Genomic DNA, 25,547 nt, shown 5'->3' with positions numbered 1-25,547 from the left:
GGAGTCAAAAAATACGAGGGGAACAAAAATACGAGAGGGAAAAGATTTGAAAAATGGCAGAAATAAACAAACTGGTATGGAGAGAAGTGAACACAGTGAACAAAAACACAAAAAGAGGTGAAGGTGATTGGGATTTAGTGTGTTCAATCAGGCTAGCTAGGGAAGTGTTAGCTGCAGAGTTTGAGCAGAAAAAACTCACATGTAACAGTTTGTTAAGGTTTTATTTGGGCCCTACTTGCTTTTGTAATCATCTCATGTTCTGTACCAGCGGTGGCTGCTAATCTGTCAATATGCTAATATTAAATATAGTAGGCTAATTTTAATTCAGGCTAAGACTTTTTGTCATTTTGTATCAGTATGGTTGCACTTTAGCATTAGCTTCCACTAAATACCGCCTTCTTTCAGTGCTTCAATATTAGCGGAATAAAGTTTTATAATTAATGCAGCAAGGTTAGGTAACTTTTTAGCTAGCGGTGACCAACACTGTCCTGTAATTTCTTTAGCGTTTTGTTTATATATTTTTGTTAAACCTCTTGAGTTTGTCCAAAGAAATTGTGGAGAAAAAGTCTTAAAAACCAAAAGGTCAGTGGACTATTATTAATAGTTGTAAATGATAACTTTGACCCAAAACGTCCAGGTTTATGGAAAGCTAAAAATTATGGAGATTTTTATTTTTCAGCATCATAATGAGGCCCAAAATACATCCAAATTAACAACAGAATCATTGGACAATTAAAATGTTCTGGAAAGCCCAAGACAAACAAAGTTTGAAAATAATTTATCTCAGTTTCATTTATTACTTTCTGCCTCTCTGGCATGGTGTGCTGTGTCTTTATATCCGCTGTATGTGCTGTAAATTCAGAATAAAGTTTCATTTTGCAGATGCATCCCATCATATTCACATGTCAAATTAATGAGGTCAATTAACCTTTCAGAAAATATAATTTTATTTTACAAAATGGGACATAAAATTATACATTTTGTATTGCATGAATTTAATTATGTTAAAAGAAAAAAAAACTTGTTGATAAAAAGAAAGCCAACCAAGATGATCTACTAAGAAATTATAATCAGGCCTTGGAGAGCAAACAAATAGATTTAAAAAACAAACAGGTGCAGCTTCCTGTAGAAGAGCTGTGATACAAATATGTACAAAACATAAAGCAAACACCTAATAAAACAAATTTTTCTTCACAATCTCATTGACATCAATGCTACAAGAGATTTAAGTTTGTAACTAATTAAACAGGAACAAGGCAGAACTCCAAATTTGCAGTAATTTAATATCAGCATAAATAACAGCACTGTATTCTGTAACTGTAGTCGTACAAACGGGCCATTTCTTCTCACAAATTTAACCTTCGTACACTTCAAAAACACAAAATCTGACCAACTGTTTTTATTTAGGCTCTAATGGAAATATCTTAGTAACTTTTCAGCAAGATATAATATCTTATTTTAAGTTAATTATTAATTAAAATTGATGAAACCGTAATAGCAGATTATTTCACCTGTAGCATCGGAAAAATGTTGAAATAAGTGAAAAAAATCTGCCAGTGGAACCAGAACGTTCCATCAATACCAAACCTGCAGTATGTAACTTTTATTAAAATGTCTGAAGAAATGCACCGACCAAAAACAACCAGAGAGAGCAGGGGCGTCTTAGTGCTGTCAATCAACCATGTGTACTTGGTGCTCATGTGGTAATAGCAGAAAAACAGCTTTCTGTTAATGAAAAAACTGTTTGTCCGCCATCATTGGTAGCCCTGCTAACTAGCCTTAGCATTCACAACAAGCTCTGCTAGCTGCAGCACAAGCACAGAGCAAGGAAGGTGATTGACAGCGCTAAAACCCGCCTCCTGGCTCTGATTGGTTGTTCCTAGTTAGAACTGGGAGAAGGCCAACGAGCTTGATTTGACAGTTTCAACAAATAAGTAAAAGTAATATTTTTTATAAAGGTTACACACTGCAGCTTTAACGAATAATTTACTTAAAATAATCAATTAATAAAGTTTATTTCTATTGCACATTTCTGCAACAAAGCATTTCAAAGTGCTTTACATTATAAAAACACAAAAATCAAAAGTCATACAGCAACATAAAACAAGCTCTTATATCTTGCTGAAAACCTACTTGTTAGTTTTTCTTATTTCAAGTGCTCTAAGATATTTGCACTAAAAAACAAACCAAAAACGCTGGGTAATACTTTGTGTTTTTGCAGCGCAGTCACCGTTTCTCCCGCCTTGCTGCCAACAGACTCGGTGGATCTACCGAACGTCGTCCCTCAAGCCGTGCTGGAGTCATGGAGGCCGTGCTTCTCGTTCTTCATCATGCTGTCGGTGGTGAAACGCGGGTGGATGGCGATGGCTGTTGTCGGCACCGATTTGGACTTCCGCCTGGATGACCTGCTGCACGCCAGGTAGAAGATCTCCACCACGTTGAGCACCACCGACACGCAGGACATGACCAGCATGAAGATGATGAAGATGGTTTTCTCCGTGGGCCTGGACATGAAGCACTCAACGGTGAAGGGACACGGCGCCCGGGAGCAGACGATCTGCGGCTCCATGACGAACCCGTACAGGTAGTACTGCCCCACTATGAAGCCTATCTCCAGCAGGATTCTGAAGAAGATGGAGGTCATGTAGTTTCCCAGCAGGTTGCCCTTCAGCTGGACTTTCCCCTTTTCGTCAGAGTACTTTGGTCCCTTCACAATCCCCCGGCTGGGGTGGGCTTCCATGTATTCTCTCAGCTTTTTCTCTTTGTGGTTGATATGGATGACGTGGCCGAGGTAGACCAGGGTTGGCGTGGAGACGAAGATGATCTGGAGAACCCAGAACCGAATGTGCGAGATGGGGAAGGCGTGGTCATAGCAGACGTTCTTACAACCGGGTTGCTTGGTGTTGCAAACCATTTTGGACTGTTCATCCCCCCAAACCTGCAACGTTAAAACTGGGTTTTATTACTATTGTTATCAGAGGTGGCAGAGTAACTAAAATTATACTCAAGTAAGAGTCGCAATGCATCAATTACTCAAGTTAAAGTAAAAATGTATTTGGTAAAAAGTACTGAGTAACTGATCAAATTATCAATCATTTAATATTTAAAAATTACATCATCAGATGGATCAAAATATACATTTAAGTGGAAACTTTGGTATTTTAAAGACCAAATTGACAATAATTCTTATTGGTAACAAAAAATAACAAAATCAGTCAAAAGAAAATGTTTCCAAATCAGTTTCTTTCAGTAAAAAAACAGGTGAAACTTTAACAAAAACTGAAGGTGTGTGTCTGTTTCTGGTGAATTTTTGGGTAAAACATGTTTGTTTTTCTTTCAATGTGTCTCAGAAATTTCACTCAAGTAGGAGTAGAGACATAACAAAATTATTCAAGTAAAAGTAAAAAGTACAGCATAATAAACTTACTCCTGAAAGTATTTTTTTTTTCCTAAAAGTTTCTCAGGTAAATGTAATCGAGTAAATGTAACTGGTTACTACACAACTCTGTTATTATGATGCATGAATCAGAATCACATTAACAAAAAGTCGCCAACAATCAATCACAAACCTTGAAATTCCACATTTTGTCACTTTGACAACCATAAACTTTGATTTATTTAAGTTGGATTTTATTTACGACTGAGTAGAGCAATACAAAAAAAATTAATAAAAATGTGTTTTTTTATAATTTTGCACATAAAAACATAAAAAATGTGACATCCATATGTATTAAGTCCCTTTTCATTTGATACCAATAAAGAAAATCGATTGCACCCAATTACCTTCAAAGTATCGAGAGATAAAGTAAGGATACGTAAAATGTACAATTTCAGATTTTTACTTTTTATTTGTCACAGTTATCTTTGCTGTTGCTGAACAAAAGAATCCCCTCAGCATGATTCTGCCACTACTATGTTTGAAAGGGAGCCAAACTTCAGAGTTTTTTACATCTGTATTTGGGGAAAAACAGGATTTTATTTCCACTTTAATAATTATGTTGTTCTGTAACTTCAAATTCAAATTATTGCTTTTAAATTTGTTTCGTAATGTGACAAACTATGAAAGATGTTTGAATAATTGGTTTTAAAATAAAATAAATCATTAATGAGTAAAACTGGTTAATTTTAAGCTCTTAAGCTCATAAGGAAAGATTATTACAGTTACAATAAGCTTCTATTTAATGATTAATTTGCAGCTTTTACACTATTGTTCACACGTCTGCTGTGAGTTAGTTTCAGAATACAGTTAGCCACCAGAGAGAGCTATTTACGCACTTAAATGATGTACAAGTTACTGTCATAGATACATTATACTTTACACACAAAAGATGGGGGGGAAAAATTTGATATTTAAAAAATTCTAAGCTTAAATATCATAGTCTGACCTTCTCGGCTCCCGCTCCCAGCACCATGATCCTGAAGATGAAGAGCACGCTAAGCCAGACTTTTCCCACCACAGTGGAGTGGCTCTGCACCTTATGAAGCAGATTGGACAGGAATCCCCACTCTCCCATGGCTTCTGCACACAATTCACACAGCAGTTTGGAAAATCAGACATAATCAAGTCTCATTTATTTTTTATTTCAGTCGACAATTAAGCAAACAAACAGAGGAAAAACAGTTTATTAAGTTTTATAGTGAAGAATAATGCATTATTTGTTACCTATCAAGTATTTATTTGATAAAATTATACAAAATTGTACCAGTTTTATCTCTAATATGATCTCACTGACCTGATTGTGAAGAAATATTTGATCACATTTGGCATCAAAAAGCATTTTTTTAGTGTTTAATGTTGTCATTTACTGCTGTATTAAATCATAAGAAAGTTATTTAATGTTTGCTGTGTTAAAAACTGCAAAACTCACAGATTTTATATTTCGCTTAGTTAGTCCTACTTTTAACAAACATGCACACAGACATGCTTAAAGCACTTTATTTATATAAATAAATATTAACATGAGGTTATGACATCTGCTTAGCTTAGATACATATTTCTATATCCTTCCAAAAATAAACATGTTTTACATTTGATCCTATTTCCTTGTATGGAAATGTTAAATATAATATAAAAATCTGTTTCTCCCTTACCTCAGATTTAAAACGGTCTTCTATGAGACAAACTGACTGTCCACCGGCGCTGAAGCTGAATGACAGCGTCCACTGCTCCGAGTCCAACTCGTGGACGATACCTTGAACTTTAGATTAGATGCTGTTGCACAACAGCTTGAGCCGTCACGTTGTCGTGACATCTGGAAATGATACATTTGGGCTGAGCTCTGACAAGATTGTGAAAGTTAATGATTGGCAGCAGTTAAAAAAAAAACATGTTTCTGCTTCAACTGTCTGAATAGTTCTGTTTAAGGACAAATATGTGAGATAAGATCTAAAAGATTAGGAGTTTTTTGTAAATTGATAACAGAGTTAGGATGTAAAAGCCAAAAACCACATTATTCTCACAAAAATGGTCCATTATAACATATTAAACATGAAAAACTAAGTACAGATGGAAGTTTTTAGAGAATATTCAACGGTTATTGAGGTGCTTTGTCTCGCTAACATAATCAACCCCGTCTCATTCGCAGTCAGAGTGACATTTTACACTTTTATTTGTTCTTCATCTGACGAATTATAGCGTAAAAATTATAGCAAGCATAACCTTTGACTTGCAAATGTCAGTGACTGCAATAATTTTATTCCAAATAAATCAAACTGTCATGGGTTGTTCTATTGTAGTAAAAACTATAATTATATTTATATATATATATATATAAATATATATATATATATATATACATAATATATATATATATATATATATATATATATATATATATATATATATATATATATATATATATATATATATATATATTCATATATATATATATATATATATATATATATATATATATATATATATATATATATATATATATATATATATATATATATATATATATATATAATATATATAGATATTGATAGTAAATGCAGCAGTCAGTATTTCATCAAATTTGAAGAAGCCTCTGACTAAAGATACAATGTTTTTCTATAACAACCAGAATTCACAAGATTTTAGTCAATGAGAGACACTCCAGAAGCAAATCTCAGATCTGAAAATACTTTGTTAAAAGTTTTAATTTTCATAGAGAAATAAGTTTTCTGCTCACATAGGCTGAAAGGTTGCTCAGGAAGGCAGAGGCCATTACTCAAAAAGCAACAAAAATACAGTTTGAAGACCTTAATTTTTAAGGATATATGATTTAATTTTGCCATACTGACCATCGTTACATTTTACAGAAAAGCCACAATTAGAAAGTATGGGGGTGGCAGCATCATGGTGCGTGGGTGTCTTGTTGTAGGAGGGATTGGTCCACATGATGTAATGGATGACGTCACAATGATAAAGCATTATGTGGGATAACTAAATCTAAAGACAGAAAGCCAATCGATCATTCTCTTAGCAAACTGCAGAATTATTTAAAAAGGCATTAAAGACAACAAAGTTGATGTTTATGAGGTCAAAACTCTGATCTCAAAAAGATCTAAAACATTTGACCCAAGCCATACCAACTGCTAAAAACATGCTAAATCAGGAAATATTTAGTATTATTTATAGTCAGAGAACGAGAAAATGCTAATATGTTGGTGTAGTATTAATAAATAACTCACACTAATATGTAAGTGAAGTATTTTATAGATCAACTATTATTCAGATTCTTCAGAATTTTATTTCTTACTTCATTTTCTGTAGTAAAAAAAACCCAAGTTTGTTCAGTTTCAATCATTTATTAGAAAGAGATAAAGCCATACAAAAATATCTCTGCTACAATCATCGTAATCATAGTACAGGAAGCATCTTTTAATGGAAAAGATCTGTGTCACAAACACACAAAGAACACACTAAACAAACTTCTCACGCTTTCAGTCACTAGTATAAATAAAATCAGTATTACTTCACACTTCTATTCGTAGATTTCAAGTTAAAACAAGAAGAAAAATTCATCAATAGCTGCATTTCCATTGACCATATGACAGAGTGAATTGGAATTACTAAAATAAATTTGTCAATTTAAAAAATATTGTGTTTAGCAAAACTGTATCGGAAACATTTGTTTTGCATCACAGAAATCATGTGATCATAAACTAAATGTTACTACTGCCAGAAACAATGAAGAAGACAACAGGAAGTGGCAGGTGGATAATGGAGCGGCATGTTTTTTAATGACTTAATTGTGTGATTTTAATTACAAAATTAAGCGGAATATCAACAAAGTTTTGCGCTCACTTGTAATGGAAATACAGCTAGTGTGACTCTTCTCATTGGATATTTATGGTGATTTTTGTTAGTATACAATATGCACAATCACACAATGACTTTCTTTGAACAAACACTCTGGTTCGAGTCTCTTGAAGGTATGGAAAACAAGCTAATGTCCGCTCAGGAGCCGTTTCTCCTCTTTGGCTCCGTCCAGGCTGCCTCCCACGCTGTGGTTCTCCAGCTCCATGTTCCCCTTGTTCTGCCTCAACGTGTCCTCCGTCGTCGGCCACCTGGGGCCCGACAGGCTGGCGGGGTTCTCTGCCGACGTGACCCTTTGGGTGCGGCGCTTGGACCCACACCTGGTGACCATCAGGTAGAACAACTCGATGACGTTTAGGAGGAGGGAGACGCAGGCCACCACCAGCATGAAGAGGATGAAGATGGTCTTCTCGGTGGGCCGGGACATGTAACACTCCACGGTGAAGGGACACGGCTTCTTCTGGCAGGGGAACATGGGGACCATGTAGAAGCCGTACAGGTAGTACTGTCCCACAATGAAGCCGGCCTCGATGATGATCTTGAAGATGAGTTGGGTCAGGTAGCTGCCCAGCAGGTTCCCCTTGATCTTTACGTGTCCCTTCTCGTCGCTGTATTTGGGCTGCTTGAGTTTCCGCGGCCCGTCCGGACTCGCCAGCGCCTCCCTCAGCTTCTTCTCCTGCTGGATGACGTGCATGGCGTGGCCCAGGTAGATGAGCGTCGGCGTGGACACGAAGAGGATCTGCAGGACCCAGAATCGGATGTGCGAAATGGGGAAGGTCCAGTCGTAGCAGACGTTCTCACAACCGGGCTGCAGGGTGTTGCAGACGAAGTCCGACTGCTCGTCGCCCCAGACGCTCTCGGCGCCCGCTCCCAGCACCATGATCCGGAACAGGAAGAGGACGCTCATCCAGATCTTCCCGATCACAGTGGAGTGGGACTGGACTTGCTCCAGCAAGGTGGACAAAATCCCCCAGTCTCCCATCTTTACTGAGGCTGTAAATCTGTAATCTGTAGCAAAGCAAAGGAAGAAACGCGTCAGGACTTAATCGATTGAACAAACTCCTCTTCTTGGTCTCAGCGACCCTGAACCACACCTTGCTGCTGAATTATTAACCCCAACATTTTATCTAATCAATGCACTCGTGCGGAAAGAAAACTACTTACTGTTTAATAGACGAATGATTATTTATTTCATTCATTTACAGTTTAAAATTCAACATGTTGATATGAACAAAAGTTTTGAATGAAAAGGAGAAAAAGTCATTTTGCTATACTGTATCGTTACTGTCCTAAATAATGACCCCAGTCATGATTTAGGGAAAATAAAAAAAAATATTTTTGGTAAAAAAAAGACTTTTAGGTAGGTGGCAATATAGGATATATTAAACACAAAACAGGCAATGTATATTAGAAAAACCCAAACAAACGACGAAAAAAGAAATTATATTATATGTGCAATGATACAGCAATCTACCGAATCAATCCACTTGATAGTATATTATATTTTATTATCTTCCTAAAAGAAAGATTGTTGCTTTAATCTGTCTAGGACTGAATTGAAATATGTTTTAGGAAATTAGACTCTAAGAATAAACTGGATTGAACAGATTTGGATTTAAGCATAAGAAGAAAAACACACGTGCCAGCTGAACCTTGAGCTTTTCGATCAATATTTCACCAAACTGTCACTCCTTATGGAAACTAAAACTGAGTCAAAGAGAAAAAAGGCTAAATTATATTACAAAAAACACCTTAAATCTAATCTAGTCAAACAACTAGAGGCAATCTGAGATATGGTTAAATAAGCTTTTGCAAAAAAACCTTTCATCAATCACTTCGATCGGAAATGCTTAAAAAATTAAAACACCTTAAATTTGAAAGATCTCAGCAGAAATAAGCACCGTTGCTTTCTAAAGTGATCAGAGATCTGCAGCAGAAAGGTGAAAACAACCATCTTACCTGCTGACCTGGTCAGGAAGGACTGTCTCTGCCGGACAAGAATCACTAACTATGTTTGGACCTTGGAGTTTTGTGCTGCGTGAGGACAGCAGCACTCATGAGGAATCAACTTACGCAACATACATCTGGCCTTTATGTCACGTAACGTCAGCGGGCAAAGATAGAAAAAAAAAAATGAAGTGAGACTAAACCGGGTGTAGGAGCGACTAATGATTGATAACTGAAGCCCAAATTTACGTTTGCTGGAAAGACTGGAGGTTTGCTGTGGTAATCTTTTAAACTATTATGATGTAAGGAAATGCTTTTATTTTAAAATTCCAGAATAATTATTTAATTAACTATTTTTATTTCCTCTGGATTTGCTTCACTTCATTAATACCAAAAGCTGTTTTTATTAAATTTACTGTAGGGCAAAAAGCTCAGCCCGACCCAATGCAAAAGTTCAGTTGTGTTAAATTATTAATAACTATGACTAATCCCATTTTTGGGTCAATTTCACATGTTACACCCAAAGCCTGGTTGGAATCAAAAAAATCACTTAAGTGTCATCTGTCTGACAACATGAAGTAGGCAAAAAGATCTCAAAAAACAACACATAATGCCAGAATCTAAAATATATATACATATAATGAAAAGATGGAAAAACAAACAAATCCCATTTAAGACGTCTCCAGGACATCACAAAATAGCCCAGAACAACATCTAAAGCAGGGATCATTTACTCCACTTAAGGACAGTACAATAATTCAACAAGGATAAAAAATAAAAATAATTATTCTATCAGCTTCTGACAACATGTCTCTGAAATTCCAAGCAAAAATTTAGTACTTAATCACAGAAAATAAGAAATAGTCAAAATAAGGAAAAAGATGCTGTGCTTTCAGACCTCAAATAATGCAAAGAAAACAACTTCATATATATATATATATATATGTGTGTGTGTGTGTGTGTGTGTGTGTGTGTGTGTGTGTGTGTGTGTGTATGAATTTATTAGGGTTTATATTTATGTCTTCATTGAAGACAAAATTGTTTTGGAGGGCTGATGGGGTGGATAGTGTTTTTGAAGACAGGGCCCTGGCCCCCTCATCCCCACCCCTCAGGAGCTGCTCTGCGCCAGCAGGTATGCCTTTTAATGCCTTGAAAGCAAAACAAAAAGATGGTTTGGAGTGGCCTAGTCAAAGTCTGGACTCATAGGCAGTAAGAAGATAGGGTCAGCATTTTCCCACAGAGATGTAACAGGTTGATTTTACATTTATTGATCATTAGGATGAAATTACTTTTCCACATTGATGGTCTGAAGCATTTGTGATGAAAAACCAAAAACACAAGAAACCTTAAAGACACATCGTGTTTTTAAAGTTAAAATGTTTAGATCAGATTGTACTCGAAAATGTTCTTTTTTAAGATTGGAAATAGATAAACTTTGAACAAAATTCATCATTTTGGTTATTCACTCCTTACAGTGACTCGTGTTGCTTACAGTCACATTCTTCCTCCTCCCCTTCTGGAGTCTTGCTTTCATAATCTGTAAGATTTGGACACTTATACATTTACGACCATACAGTCATCGGTCCAGTCATCAATTTTAAAACAAATTTAGTAAAAAAAGAAATCATTTTTAGGTCTAATAATCGTTGCTATGTAATCTCTCTGTTTCAGATCAGGACTCAAGTAGATGAGTTAAGCAGGTGGAATTAGTATTTGTGTCCTTTTTAAGAGACAATAATATAGTCTCTTAACGTCTTACTGTTCTTACTGTTGGTAAAACAGTAAAAAGACCCTCATTGATTTGTGCAAATTTATGCATTTTAACTTACTGTGGTCAATCTGGTCTTTGCAAGGCTTACAAATCTTCTAAATTTATCAAAAACATTTATTTATTTATTCTGGTTTAAGCCAAAATAAATGGTTTAAACCCTGGGTGTCCAAAGTGTGGCGCGGGGCCAAGTTGTGGACTGATTTTCTGTGGCCCCACACTGCAATTAGTTTATTAATAAAATTATTACTGATAGTTGAAAATGGTAAATATAAAACAAAGTATTTGTCTTTTTACAACCAAACGTTTATAATATTCATAGACTTTTACTAAAAGTAAAACTTTATTTTATTTATTAAACTCAGCTACATATAGCAAGTGTTTTAACTCAAATCTTATTATTAATAACTGAAAATACATTTGTTTAACTGAGCCCAAAAGAATTTGAAAACTGGATGCATAAGTGTTTGATGTAATATGAATAACATCCACTTTTAACAATAAATGTAGTTTTGATTTGACAATTTTGGCCCATTTGACACAGTTTGGAAACCCTTGATTTAAACAATAAAAAAAATTAACCTATAAAATCTATATGGGGAAAAAACAAAACTAAGCAGACCCCATAATTCAAAACCCTTCAACAGTTTGACCAGTTTTTACACCGCCGAGGTGGAACGGCATCAGCAATGAGCTCAGAGAATCAAATACTATTGTTCAAGAAATAAAGTTATGTCTAAACCTATTTCCACAAAAATATTGTTTTTCAACCAGCTGCCAATCTCAAAACTTAAAAAAACAACAACAAATAAATAAATTTAAAAAATGAGTAGCCATGAAAAACACTCCAGAATCATCTCCAAAACTTCTGGGCCAATGTGGACGGAGTTTTAAACCAGAGGAAAAGTGCTGTTTCTGGACAAGATAGGGCACAAAATGACGACAAATGACTCACAGCATGAAGCACGGTGGTGGAGGGTGGTGATTTGAATGACGGCCTATGTTGTCCATAAACTTGTCTCTAAACTAAGACAAAGGCCAAAACCCGGCCGAAACGGGCCATGAAAGCAGCCCTGTGCAGAAAACTGGACCAAAATTCATGTTAAAGTCAAACAGAAAACAACAAGTATGAGTTTCTATGTTGCTACGAGTTACTGAGTGGCAACACTGTGATTATCTACTAATCACAGGTTGTAATATTTGTTATGTGGAAGAAAATTTTAAATATACGAGGGTGTGGTTTCTATGCCCTCCTGTCCAGAAAAAATAACTTCTTCTAGTAGTAAGAAGCAATAAAAACTATATTATTGGAGGCAAGAGGATTAGAGAAGTAAAAGTCTTTATGAAACAACCATAAATACAACAGAATCCAGAACTAACTGTGCACCCAAACTGACTGGCAAAGAAAAAACCCAGGATGAAGAGAGGAACCGCATGACTGCAGGGCGAGGAATGACTAATGTGTGATGAAATGTACAGGCACACATTACTGGGGAAACAGAACAGAAACAAGATACAGACTAAGAAAAACTGTTTTTATTCAAAACTGGAAAATTTTCTTGGAAGTATGACAAACCCAGGCAACTTTAAATCATCACAGAAAATGTTTTAAGAAAGAGACAAACTTATTGAAAGGCAAACATCTAAAATATTCAGCAATAGTTCACTTCTCTTTTAAAAGAATAAAATAAACATTTTTTTTGCCTAAAATGCAACAATCAAGCTTTTCTTTAATGAATTTGAACAGGTGAAGCTAAAACTAGGCCATGTGAAGAGTTTTGGATAAAACATTTTGACAGAGAAAGGTGTTTTTATCTCAAATGTAATATGTTATATATATATATATGTGTGTGTGTATATATATATATATATATATATATATATATATATATATATATATATATATATATATATATATATATATATATATATATATATATATATATATATATATATATATATATATATATATATATAGTCTGTATACTATATTTAGCGATATATATATATATATATATAGATGCCACACTAAAAATCTTTTTAAAAACCTATGTATTGTAAAATTGTAGACTTCTAATATAAAAATTATTAATATATACAAAAACAATCTTTGTATTACAAGGGACCTATTATGAAAAATTCACTTCCGTTTGGGTCTCCACTGCTTCTAAAAACAAAATTATTTAAAATCACAGCCATTTTCTGGCAATACGTTTTTTGATGTATGGAAAATGAGCCATTTCAAAAGCTTTACAATTATTAAGTCACAACCTTGAGTCACTTTGCCATTACCTAGCAACCCCAGCTGAGCCCAGCCCCGTTACCTAGCAACCAAGTAGAACTCCAGCATGTTTGGAAAAGACAAGTGTTTAGTTTGGACTCAAGATTGAAGATGTATAGTTGCGCCTCTATTTGCAGCCATTTTCACATGTGAGTGTCAAAGTTGAGATGGGGGCGTGGCCAGCAGCAGATTGTCTGGATTTAAAGAGACAGAACCCTAAACCAGCTCATTCTGAAAGGAGCTAAAAATAGGCAGAAGTGACCAAGCTAAAATATTATTATCTAAGAATAATTTGTGTTTGAAAACAAACATGTTTGTTACAACCCAGAGACCCATTCCAACTTGTTCAAGGAAGCATAATAGGTCCCCTTTAAAATAATGAAGCTTTTAGTTTCATTTTTACTCATTTAAGTTATTCTGTGTAACTTTGTTCTGTGAACGGAAGATGGTGATCTCCATCCCCACTTTATTTACTTCACCAAGACTTCCCTTTCTGCCGATGCAAACAAAACGCAGATTCACGACTCAGATGTGGACCTCCCCAATGCTGCTCTCCGTCGCCACGTCTATGGCGCCTACTGTCCCGTTCATCCCTGACTTCCTCCCCTGCAGCTCCAAATCCAGGTTGACACAATTCTGGATCACCTCGCCGTGCTTCTGAAAAGCCTTCTTCTTCGACCTGGGCGTCACCGGGTGACGGTGTAGTCCTGCCGCCTGGCCGCATTCCCGCCTTCACGAGCAGGTAGAGCAGCTCGGCGACGCTGAGGCGAGCGGACGGCACGGCCGCCACCAGCATGAACCAGATGATGACGGATTTCTCCGTCGGTCGGGACAGGAAGCAGTCCACCTTGTGAGGGCATGGGGAGCGGGAGCACACGTACCGCGGCTCAAGGGTGAAACCATACAGAAAGTACTGACCCACAATGAACAGGGCTTCCAGAACAATCTTGGCAATGAGATGCAGGACATAACTGCGGAGGAGGCGACCACGGATGCTGATCTTCCCACTGCTTTTTGTGTACTTGGGAACCTTGAAGGTCCTCCTGAGGAAGAGACTCACTTTGTCGTTCAGCTCTGCCTGGTTCTCCATCCTTTCCTTCATCTAACGTTAGAAGAATGAGTCAAAGTCAGACATATTCTGGAGGCAAAAGCCTCCAGAAATAGTTTATTATTAACATCTGATCAAATTAGGTTCTTTCAAGAATTGGGAGACATTGGGATAAGTTGAGCCTCCCCTTGTTGCTGGAACAACAAGTGGAACCTAGGAGTAGGGGAGCCAAAAGGAAAGCAGTGGAACTAATTTTTTGTTTTACGACTTGCTAATCTTAAAAAAGTTTACGTACTTAGCTTCCCCCCTAAATATTTTTTTTTACACATAAATTCAAAACGCCAATACTATTGACTGTTTAGTAAAACTTCAGGTGTATACAGTTTGACTTCTGCGGGAAAGTTTTGGATATCAAAACCAAAACCAATAATTTGGTTATTATTATTATTATATTCAAGTAATTAGCCATAACTATTCATGCTCTTATTTTGAAGAGGTAAAGACTGTTTACTGAGCAGTTTCGTTTTCTTTCCTTATGTTCTCCACCCAGCAAAAGACATTTATTCTGTACCCAGAATGTATCGCAAATGTATCGCAATAAACAAATTAACAACAAAGTTAGCAATACTCAACAATTATAAAACTGAAACCAGGTTTATTCCAAAGAATTACTTCCTGTAACGTACAGGCAGGTAGTGACGAATCTGAGCCTGTTGAGGGCGAAGATGTTGTGAATATATCTATATTGTGAGTATCAACATTGTTTAATTTAGTACTTAACATTAGCCTCTACTAAACACCATGTGGGTTTAGCGTTAGCGGAACTAATATTTATCATCAACGCTTTAGTTAGCATTGCCCACTATTGTTCCCCCTAATTAGCGCTAGCCGGTTTAGCAGAAGCTCACCTTCTTTTCAATGTGAATCACGTGGAGGACATGGCCGAGGTACAGCAGCTTTGGGGTTGCCAAGGCGATGATCTGAAGGACCCAGAAGCGGACGTGTGAGATGGGAAAGGCGACATCGTAGCAGACGTTCTCGCATCCCGGCTGCTGAGTGTTACAGATGAAGTCGGACTGTTCGTCGCCCCAAACCTGAGTAGGATCAGAGGAAGAACCAAGTCATCGTGTTTTTAATTATTCTGGAACTGATAGACTCTTTCAAGCTGTCTTTTCATGTAATAAATTGATTTATTGAGTTGGAAAGTATGTACTTTTTTTTAATTTTCATGTTCTGTGTCTGACCAGACCTTTTCAGCGGCGGTTTGCAGGACCATGATCCGGAAAATAAACAGAACGATGAGCCAGACTTTCCCGATCACGGTGGAGTGGCTCTGCACCTTCTCCAGCAGCCGGCCCAGTAGGTCCCATTCTCCCATTTCAGCTGGCAGCTAAACCGCCTTCTGTATCAGAGACACAAGAAACACCTTTCACTCACTAATCCATTCATCTTCTGTACCAAGGGTGTTCAACCTGTGGCTCCGGAGCCACAAGTGGCTCTTTGGATGTTCTGCAGTGGCTCTTAATAACTGTGATTTAGTTAAGTAATATAAATATATTTTATATAAACTTACTAACAAATGCTGGTTTAAGGTAATTTTATGTTATAAATTGATTGTCCATAACAAAACCATCTAAAAATGCAGGTTTTTAGATGCATTTTCTTCACCGCAGAAAAGATTTGATCTATTTTTTCTGTCTTTAAGTTAGAAATTATGTTTTTTTTTATGTCTTTTAATATTCCCTAAATTTTAACATCCCACAGAAAAAATGTATGGAGCTAAATTAGGGTCGTGAAGTTTGTTCAAAAGCCAAGAAAATGTAAAGTTGAAAATAAAGATTCGAAACTAAAATCTTTGTAGTTTAGAAAAAATATTTTAAACTACTTTTCTGATCCAATGTTGTTTTTTTCATTTTCAAAACTTTTCCAGTTTCAGATTTTTTACAAACAAATTTTATGGCCCCAATTTCGCTTCACAGAAACATGCCCCTCTTCTTTTCTGCAACGTTGTGTGTTTTACTTTATTTCAAAATTAAAAAAAAAAAAAAATTTCCAGAAATATCAAAAAATGTCAAGCTTTGTGTGATTTTAAAAGGTTTTGTAACAGTTTTACTCAAAGGCAAATGTGGAGCGTAAAAGTTGCAGACCTCTGGAATAAATTTTATACAACTATTATTTTACAGTATTACAAAATAAACCCCACAAATTGTGGAAAAGATTTAATTTCAGGACATGCTTGTTAAGTTATATTTGTTTTTTAGCCTTGCTGTGGTTTCTGTAAGGAGGTAAAAAGTGAATCTCTCAGAAGGTCAAGCTTCTATCATTTCTCGCTGCAGATAAATCCACAGCTGCAGGCTTCAGATATACACACACTAATCTGCTGAACTCTCAAACCTGAAGCAAACCTTAAATTGCAGAAACTTAAAATACCATGCATATAGTTTCATATAATACTTTTCCTTTTATAAAGTCGGTTTTCATTTAATTAGATTTTATTGTTTTATTTTGGATGTGTAGAATGAAGTGTGCACATAAAAATGAATTTAAAGCCTTAACATATCATAGAAAATCCAGATAGAGATTATTAAGAACTTAATAAATTTTTTTGTAAAGAGGGAAAAGCAACTCACCTGGTGAAGAAACTGTAAAAATGGAGGAAATGTGGATGAAAAGAGCGAATGCTGCAGTAAAGGATGAGAAGAGAGAGTGAAGAAGAAACTGCGTCGCTGTTAATTTACTGGCTTATCTGGAAGGACGTCGTCCAAACCACAACACTGGAAACACTGGAGCAACAGAAACATGAAGCTTTTCTCACTTATTCAACTTTTCCTTGTAAAACTACTCGTACCACCTTTTTTATTATTTTTGTCACAAACTGTAGTATAATTGTGATACTATACATGTTCTTCAATTTAAAAATGAACTAAAAAGTGCTGTTTGCATTTGTATTCTGTCTAAAAATTTTATAGAATGATCTTCTAACAGGTTTTAATATCTGGAGGCTGAAATATTGCAAAAATATCTCAATCATATTGGATGACCTGTGAGTCACTTTGATCTAAAAAATTCCTTGGGTGTCCAAAGTGTGAAATGACCACAAGTCAAGGATGGTAAAAATTTGGCAAACAAAATAGAAAACAATGGATGACCCCATGAATGTGGAAATTGTGTTTTTCTTTGAATAAGGCAACAGTTTGAAACTGTTTTTATATTTTGGATCTTTAATTTCATAAAATGTTGCAAAAGTAAAAAAAAAAAAAATCACAATAATTTTTTTTGAATTTTTAATTTAAAGAATTTTGTGGCCTACAAGCAGTTTAAATCAGCCAGTTTTCATCCCCACAGCATGATGCTGCCACCACCACAATGTTTTTTGTTTAACTTGTGTAAAGTCTTGATATGTAGATGAAACTGGCAGATATGCAAAATAAAACTGAATAGGAAGAATATTTATAATGTAAGAACAAAACCAAATCTATGAATCTATTGGAACGGGTAATGAAACGAAAAGATTCACACATAAAAATAATTTATTTTCCCCAATAAAACTGATTATTTATACTAATATTTATTCTGAAGCTTTTTATCTACAGTTGCTCTTCTATTAAAATGATCATATTCAATGATTAGTTCTTACCTTGTATGGATGAAACCAGATATTTACAGTGAATAAAAATAATATTTTTCTTTCTTACTGTCTGATGTTAAATCAGGCCAAACATTTCTTGTTTGAGCTTAATTAGAATTAACAAAGTTATTTCTGTTTGCAGCTCCAGACTGATAGCATGTCCAGCCCCTCTCAAGAAGACTGGTTCCAGAACCAGAGCCACGGGTCGAGGCGAGACTGGAACCTCAGAAATAGTTCTGAGAGGAATAGTTCCCACCCTCATCTATGGTCATGAGCTTTGGGTCATGACCAAAAGAACGAGATCACGGACACAAGCGGCCAAAATGGGTTTTGTCCTTAAGGTGTCTGGGCTCAGAAGTCAGACGTTTACATGCATAATTGTTTTTTAACTGTATGAATTAAAAGAAAAACTCTAACCCTAACCCTAATTTTTCTAGAAATAATCAAAAAGAAATAATTTTGGTGATTATATCTGACCTAAAACAAGAAAAGTTTGGTCTGTTTTAACATTACAGAGTGAGAAGAAAATATGTATGAGATTTATTCACTGTATGTAAACTTCTGGTTTCAACTGTTTTTGCATTTAAACTGAAATCTGGACGTTTATTGAAACATTTATTATATTTGATCAAGTTTAAAATGCAGACAGCAGTTCTATTGATATCCAGACTAATTCTTTAATGTTTGACAGATTAAACTGAAGGATTCTGACGCAGATTGTGACATCACAGATCTCTGAGGTCGGTCCTGCAGCTGCATGTTTATGTGCAGCTCAGGTTTGTTTACAAGGGTTAGGAACCGCTCTGGCTGCTCTCGGGTCAGAGAAACCTGAACTCTGCTTCCTCAATGTGAATCATTGACACGAACCTGCCGCTTTAAACACAGAAAAAATGTCATTCTGGCCAACAATATATTGATTGGTTTAAATCTGTAGATGCTAAAAATAAAACTGGAGTTGGCAGCAGTAAGATGAAACACAGCAATGACTCTGACTTTGATGTTTGACTGGAAAAAGATTTATTGGTCAAATTCAATCACACCGGCTGAAAATCAAAACCTACAAATATTAAATGTAGAAACTTATTTTTATGTTAAATGTAGAAACTCATTTTTCTGTTCCTTCAGGAGTTACTAGAAGCTCACTGCAGAACTGATAAAAAAGCAGCTCTCTCTCTCTGGCCTCTCTTCTCACTGGGCAGATAAGCTAAAGACACAATAACAGAGCGTGGGGCGTTTCTATTACTGACACAGCATTCTGCAGGAGGATCAGCTTTAATTAGGAAGAAATGTTTTCATAAAGGAGCAACAGTAAGTGGCTTTACCCAGTGATATATAACAAATAATAATTATTATTATTGCTTTGTGTTTGCAGCTTCGTTTTATAATTTTAATATTGTCTCTATCTGTTTCTTCAGGATGAATTTGACAGAATAACAAAGCAGACGGGAAAAATGAGGAATTTAATGTCTGGATAGATAAAACAAAATATGAAAATATTTATGTTTACAGACTTTAAACCATGTTCTATTGTATAAATACTGTAAACATCCATCAGTCCAGATTGATCTATAGCTTTACGCCACCCTGCAGTAATATTTACTCTAATCCAGGCTGTATTTCTTTTTTATTTAAAATGGACGCCCGTTTTTCCGATCTCTGCTGGTTCAATCCTGGATTTTCGCATCTTTTTCTCATGAACCAAATCCTGGTTTAATCTGAATCAATGGAAGCGTCGCTCTGCAACACTTCAAAATCTATTTAATCTGTTGAAATAACGCAGAAAGCAAGTCAAAAAGTAAACACCTGTTCGCCTCATAAACTCAGTACCGGCATGTTTTGGTCACACAGGGCTGCCGTAGTGCTGTTGGCTCCGTCTTTAAACTATTTTGAATTCTTATGAACTCAGAATTTTACATTAACTTATAATTTTAAATAGAATAATTTTCATCTATTATCCCTACTTATTGCTTTAAATGACTAAGTTTTATTTGTTTATTTCAGGACAATATCAATAAATAACGTCAGAAGAAACTGAAACTAAATTCTTGTGTAAGATGATCCAGTAAGAGGCTTTTCAGCTCTTAGCTTAGCCGAGTAAAACCCAGAACCCGAGGACCCAGATCCACTCAGGAATGCACTTCATGAGTCCGTACTGTAAAAAACAGAAAACAAAAGACCCGCTTTACACTTTAGATTTAGTTATTGTTGAGTCATGACTCAAATAATAACAGAATAACAAAGATGTGAAAGGCAAACCTGGAGTGTATGAGGCCAGTAACCCGTGGTTCTGTTGGAGACGCCCAGCGTGGAAACGGCATGCCGAGCGTAAACCGCCGGGCTCGGAGCAAACCATCCCTGTCCTGAGGATGAAGAAGATATCTGAAACACAAACAGCAAAATAAAACTTTAGACATTAATAAATGGGTTTTATTTCTGTTTAAAAAGCTTTTTTACATTGAAATAATACACAGAAGTGGAGCAAACATAGAAAAAGTGGATAACTATAACTGACACAAAGCCATATAAAAGAGAAAAAAAAGCATATTATATATATATATATATTAAAGGTAGTTAAATACAGAACATGTTAAAAATAAATTAAATTAAATTAAATTAAAAAGGAATTACTTCCTATCAGTGGATTACCTGGAAAGGAATCAGACTTTGAATGAAGATCCCTTTATTGCTGTACTCAAAGTGAAGAGCTCTTGAGAAATGATCCAGGTAACCCTGGAAGGGAGGCAAAGGTGACAGTGGTGCAAATATGTGAAAGTGAAGATAAAGTTAATGGTTGGATTAGTTGTTTGTTGTCAAATCAATGCATCTCACAGGTGTTTATCTTACAGTGAAGGCAGAGAGCGTCACTCTTCCACGGCGGGGTCTGCAGCAGGCACCTGAGGATATGTTGACCACCGCCCCCCTGCTGCGCTCCACCATCCCCGGCAGCACCAGTCGCACCATCAGAGTGGCGGCGCCGACGTTCCTGTTCACCCGATCCAACACGCCCTGCTCGGGAATTTTAATCAGGCTCCGGGGCGAAGCTGACATTTCGTCTATACAGTTCACCAGGAAGCCGATGTCTTTACCCCTCAAGGCCTCTGTGACAAGTTTGGCCGCCGCTTGGCCCAGAGAGAAGTCGGCGGTGACGATGGTGGTCTCCACCCCGTAGGTTTGGGAGAGGAAAGAAGCGGTGTTTCTTACTGAGGAGCCGTCCTGAGTGATGAAGATGATGCTGATGCCGCTTCGAGCCAGCTCCTCTGCATAAGCACCGGCTACAGGCTCAGCTGCACCTATCAGCAGAGAAAAAATAAAAACCTTGTTTACCTTCCTAAATAAAACCAGCAGATATACTTTAGCGATAAAATAAAATCAAAGTCAGGCCATAATATTATTAATGGAAAACGTTTATATCCCTGCTTTGGATTTGGAAAAAAACTGATTTCACAGCAAGAGATCATATTTTTAGTTCTTTGACAAGTTCTGCTACAGGAGATATTGTTTGATGAATTATGAATTAACAACATTAAATTTCCCTTAGTACATTTAGCAATGAGAACATGAGGATGATTGACAGCACTGGCTCTGATTGGTTGTTTTTGGTCAGATTGGTGGATTTCTTCAGACAGGGAGGAAGGATCCTTCCACAGATTTTCAGTCTCATAAACTGTTACGACAGTTTTAACAAATATGTAAATAAATAAATACATATTCTTTATAAAAGTTACATACTGCAGTTTTGATACTTTTCTATAATTATTACACATTTTTTTAACAGCTTAAATTTTTCTTCATGCTGAAATATATTTTGGTATATTTGCATTGCCAACCTGCTGTTATCTTCTCTCACCATAAATAACAGCCCAGTCCCCGTATCTCTGGGTAAGCCTCCCGCTGGGCATCATCCGCGGCAGGAAATGGACCCTAGCCACCATGCAGCAGTCCCTCAACAGGACAACTCCTCTGCTGGCCGCGTACAGAGCTCCGATCAGGGCCAGAGCTTCGAAGTAAGAGTTGCAAGACCGAGAAATTTCTCTGTACAAAAGGTGAAAGCTGTCCACACCCGCCGCCATGCTACACACGCTATATTATTATTTACACCTTGTAGTGAGTTAAAACTCAACGAGGAGACGGTTGGATGTAAAGCTAAGAGGTACACGAGAAAGAAGAATAAAACATAAATTCGTATCGAGTCAATTTTACACCAAAGTAGTGTTTTTACACACGCTGTAACAAGTAGAAAAATCTCATGTAAGCCAACCGGAACAGAAACAAAACATTGGGTCACGTGTCAACATACATCAGCCGTGCTGCTTTCAAAGCCCTCAGAAAATCCGCCAGATTTTACCCAAATGGTGAGCGAGTTACTTTAGTAAAATAAAAGTACACGTTTTTTAACAGCAATTAAAATGGAGACGATTTTATTTTTACGTTTGAGTCTCAACTACATTAGAGTACTTAATGAATCATTCCAGTCATATTTCATTGGCAAATATTTGTGTTTTCCGGCGGTTTCTAAACAAAACTCAACGCTCCTTCCAAACGGGAGTAGCCGTTTCCATAGAGACATGGCTGTCTATGGCAAGCGATGCTAGAAGGCGATTTCTGGCTCTTTAAAAGGTAAATGCACCTTATGTTTCACAGGTCAGTGATATATTTCGTTCTGTAGTGCACTGCTGCCTTAAGGTTTACAGTGTTTAACTGTTAATTTAGCAAAATATAGCCAATTTCGTCCTCGGTTAGCCGCATTGTAGCAATTAGCATCATTTAGTTGATGAAGAAATGTCAAATTTTGTAGCTTTAGCTTCATAGTTTATTAATAATATAAGCAAACATATCGGGCCTTGAAACATTTATTAGTCTTCTCGGTGATACATGAGCTTGGATATCATTTAAAATCCGTTTCGTGCTGTAAAAGGAAGCAGGTCCCACACCTGTTGAAGATGAACTAATTAGTCTGTTTGGCAGCGGTAGGAAACAGATGCGCTAATGTGACGTCCAGAACATCCAAAATTATATGAACACAGAAATAAATTAGTGACTCAATTAAGCAATTAATGTCCCAGTAATCACAACAAAGAAGAGGTGTAGCACAATATTTCTGTACGAGTACAGATATAATATTAGTTGATGTTAGACAAACATCAGCTTAACAATGTCTTCATCATTAAGATATTTTGATATTGTTTATACTTTTTAGTTATACATTCTTATTCTTGCATTTTGTATTTGAATACATCACATTTATTTTCAAAATATGAATACACTTTTTTGTTTTGCAATGTAATGATTAAATTATCAATTGCATCATTCAGAAGTTTAAACATGTATTTATTACAAGAAGAAAATATTGAAGTTATCACATGTTTTTATTTAATGCTTTATTTGTTCATTGAATTGATGAACTTTGGTCTGATCCAGGCCAGGATTCAAACCCAGGACCTGTAACAATGTAACAGGGCTGCCAGCTGCACCACCTTTGAATAAAGTAAAATTACTTTATTTTGTGGGAGAGTAAAGAAATTGATAAGTAAATTTATACTCTATCTGATTTGTGCTGCTGGTAACAACGCTGTGTTTCCCTGCTTGTTTAAGACAAAATGCTAAAATAAGAAATAGAAAAAGACTCTTTCATTAGCAGATTTTGCAATATCCAAATATATCTGAATCGTATTCTCCCGTCAAAATGATGGTCTGATACACTGCCAGTTTTGTAATGTTCTAACAGTATATCTTTTGAAGAACCTGGAAATCTCCATTCAGTAATTATTATTTTTCAACAATCTGTAATTAAATACAACTTCAGACAAATCTGTGGTTAAAATAATGTTTTCCTGAATCCCTGTTCCAGTGGATCAGAATTCACACTTTGTTTACTTTATGTTTAGAGATTTTTTTTCTAATCTGAATTATTTTATTGTTTGTTATATTATGCTCATAGATGGGTAGAGTTCAGAAATTATACTCAAGTAAGGGTAGCACTACTTCAACATACTTTTTCTCAAGTAAAAGTCAAAAGTAGCCATCCAAGAAATTACGTACTCAAGAGTTAAAAAAGCATTTGGTAAAAATGTCAATCAAAATATAATTTAATATTTAAACATTACATCATTAGATGGACCAGCGCATAAAATTATGTGGAAATTTTTGTATTTTAAAAACCAAAATGGATATAATAAATAATACAATTTATTTGATTGTGCTATAAAATGATATGTGCCTGGAAAATACAGAATATTTTATGGAAGAATTTTAAGTCTGTAGGTTTCCCACAGTTTTGTCCTACAGACAAACGTCATAGAGATGGGATCTCAAAACGAGTCTTTCTTAAATATTTTTTTCATCCATCAGCTCCAACAATGTCACAGCTTTCTGCTGGCGATGAGGTGCAACTACAGTCTCTCCTCAAGCAGCTGCTGAGAAGCATCAGCGACAAGATCTCTGGAGCGCCGTCCACTGAATGTGCCGAGGAGATTCTCCTTCACCTGGAGGAGACCGACAAGAATTTCCACAAGTAAGTTCTCAATAACCATTGAACTACGCAAACTGTAATAACAGAAATAAGTTTGTTTAATGGAAACACGCTAATTTCGGAAAGAACGAAAACAAACTCGTGTTGTTCGATACGGTGGGTTTTCGGACATATGGCAATATTTGTGTTCGCGTCACGTGATCAACAGCCGGACGTTACAACTGGCGAAAACAACGAAGAAGACGTAGGAGTAGCCTACTACAAGAAGTAAATGGACCTTACCAGAGGTTGGTGGTTTGTGATGCTCTCATTCATAATGACATTCAACACGCCATTATAACGTGTTGAATCCATAGCTGTTCTGTAAAATGGCACTGATACAATTTTCCCTTGAAGCCTGTCTGCTACACATTACGTTAGCCTCTGATGGTTGATAGAACTATGCTAATGTGGCTGAATTATGACACATATAATCTTAATGATTTAGCAGAAAGGCTTTGGACTAAATCTTATTCACGCTTGGTTTTGATTTCATTTCAAACAGCTAGTCAATCAACCATCGCATGTTCAGAAGCTGATTAATAATCAAAAATAAATATCAAGCCTGGAAACTTGATTGTTTTTGGATTTAAATTAATATATAAGGGGTGATTTTTAAATTTTTTTTATTTGTTTGCAGCTATGAGTTCGCCAGATACCTCCGCCAGCATGTGGAGAGCTCTCTGGGTCCGGTGGTGGAGGATGAGTTACAGAACCTGACCAGAGGAGGACAACATGCAGTGGTTTGGGTTTGACACCTCTCAATTTACTGTTTACCTTTGCTAGAGACTCGGCTCAGTGAGTACAAATCACAATATCCTGTTTACTGTTCAAGAGTTAAACGATGAACGATCTCCTTACTTATTGTAATATAACTTTAGAACAACTTTATTGTTTTACATGTTTTTATGACTTTAAATAAATTATTTTTATTTTGATCCTAACACTCTTTGTTCCTCCTAGATGTAGCTTATATAGTATAGTAATCAAACCAAATTTCAGATCTAGCCTAAACTTAATTTTGCTCTAAACTTTATTTGCATTATTTTGTTATAAACCAAAAC

The 25,547-nt window shown here is 36.0% G+C and overlaps 4 protein-coding genes, 1 long non-coding RNA gene and 1 pseudogene across 5 annotated transcripts; 2 read left to right on the top strand and 4 right to left on the bottom strand.

The window, feature by feature from the left end:
• Positions 1–988: 988 nt before the first annotated feature.
• On the bottom strand, positions 989–5,178 carry LOC122825082 (gap junction Cx32.2 protein-like). The gene is made up of 3 exons (XM_044106151.1): positions 5,092–5,178; positions 4,386–4,519; positions 989–2,938 (listed from the first exon to the last, which is right to left on the bottom strand). The coding sequence occupies exons 2-3, from the start codon at positions 4,512–4,514 to the stop codon at positions 2,285–2,287; spliced, it is 783 nt and encodes a 260-aa protein (XP_043962086.1). The 5' UTR covers positions 4,515–4,519; positions 5,092–5,178; the 3' UTR covers positions 989–2,284.
• LOC122825083 lies at positions 2,498–16,970 on the top strand. The gene is made up of 3 exons (XR_006369578.1): positions 2,498–2,584; positions 15,595–15,706; positions 15,810–16,970. It is a non-coding gene; the product is annotated as an uncharacterized LOC122825083 (long non-coding RNA).
• Positions 6,777–8,296, bottom strand: LOC122825081 (gap junction Cx32.2 protein-like). Its single transcript, XM_044106150.1, has one exon. It carries the CDS (start codon positions 8,283–8,285, stop codon positions 7,434–7,436), a length of 852 nt encoding a protein of 283 aa, XP_043962085.1. The 5' UTR covers positions 8,286–8,296; the 3' UTR covers positions 6,777–7,433.
• LOC122825079 lies at positions 13,041–15,783 on the bottom strand (annotated as a pseudogene).
• Positions 16,971–18,968: 1,998 nt separating the features above from the next.
• On the bottom strand, positions 18,969–22,049 carry LOC122825077 (inactive hydroxysteroid dehydrogenase-like protein 1). Its single transcript, XM_044106146.1, has 5 exons — positions 21,823–22,049; positions 20,820–21,265; positions 20,622–20,705; positions 20,232–20,354; positions 18,969–20,127 (listed from the first exon to the last, which is right to left on the bottom strand). Exons 1-5 carry the CDS (start codon positions 22,043–22,045, stop codon positions 20,062–20,064), a joined length of 942 nt encoding a protein of 313 aa, XP_043962081.1. The 5' UTR covers positions 22,046–22,049; the 3' UTR covers positions 18,969–20,061.
• A 454-nt stretch (positions 22,050–22,503) lies between these two features.
• Positions 22,504–25,238, top strand: LOC122825849 (protein broad-minded-like). Its single transcript, XM_044107431.1, has 3 exons — positions 22,504–22,592; positions 24,324–24,486; positions 25,124–25,238. The coding sequence occupies exons 2-3, from the start codon at positions 24,332–24,334 to the stop codon at positions 25,236–25,238; spliced, it is 270 nt and encodes an 89-aa protein (XP_043963366.1). The 5' UTR covers positions 22,504–22,592; positions 24,324–24,331.
• Positions 25,239–25,547: the final 309 nt, after the last annotated feature.

This window comes from Gambusia affinis, linkage group LG22, assembly GCF_019740435.1.
Source record: "Gambusia affinis linkage group LG22, SWU_Gaff_1.0, whole genome shotgun sequence".
Lineage (NCBI taxonomy): Eukaryota > Metazoa > Chordata > Actinopteri > Cyprinodontiformes > Poeciliidae > Gambusia > Gambusia affinis.
This window is presented reverse-complemented; position numbering and strand designations above follow the sequence as displayed.

Bases quoted from the DNA above. Each gene is read 5' to 3' on its own strand.
- LOC122825077 (XM_044106146.1), bottom strand. From the start codon at position 22,045: ATGGCGGCGGGTGTGGACAGCTTTCACCTTTTGTACAGAGAAATTTCT. The intron at 20,706-20,819 runs GTAAGATAAACA...CCTCCCTTCCAG, and splicing joins TGACGCTCTCTGCCTTCACT to GGTTACCTGGATCATTTCTC. The intron at 20,128-20,231 runs GTTTGCCTTTCA...TGTTTTTTACAG, and splicing joins ACTGGCCTCATACACTCCAG to TACGGACTCATGAAGTGCAT.
- LOC122825081 (XM_044106150.1), bottom strand. From the start codon at position 8,285: ATGGGAGACTGGGGGATTTTGTCCACCTTGCTGGAGCAAGTCCAGTCC.
- LOC122825082 (XM_044106151.1), bottom strand. From the start codon at position 4,514: ATGGGAGAGTGGGGATTCCTGTCCAATCTGCTTCATAAGGTGCAGAGC. The intron at 2,939-4,385 runs GTCAGACTATGA...TTAACGTTGCAG, and splicing joins TGGGAGCGGGAGCCGAGAAG to GTTTGGGGGGATGAACAGTC.
- LOC122825849 (XM_044107431.1), top strand. From the start codon at position 24,332: ATGTCACAGCTTTCTGCTGGCGATGAGGTGCAACTACAGTCTCTCCTC. The intron at 24,487-25,123 runs GTAAGTTCTCAA...ATTTGTTTGCAG, and splicing joins ACCGACAAGAATTTCCACAA to CTATGAGTTCGCCAGATACC.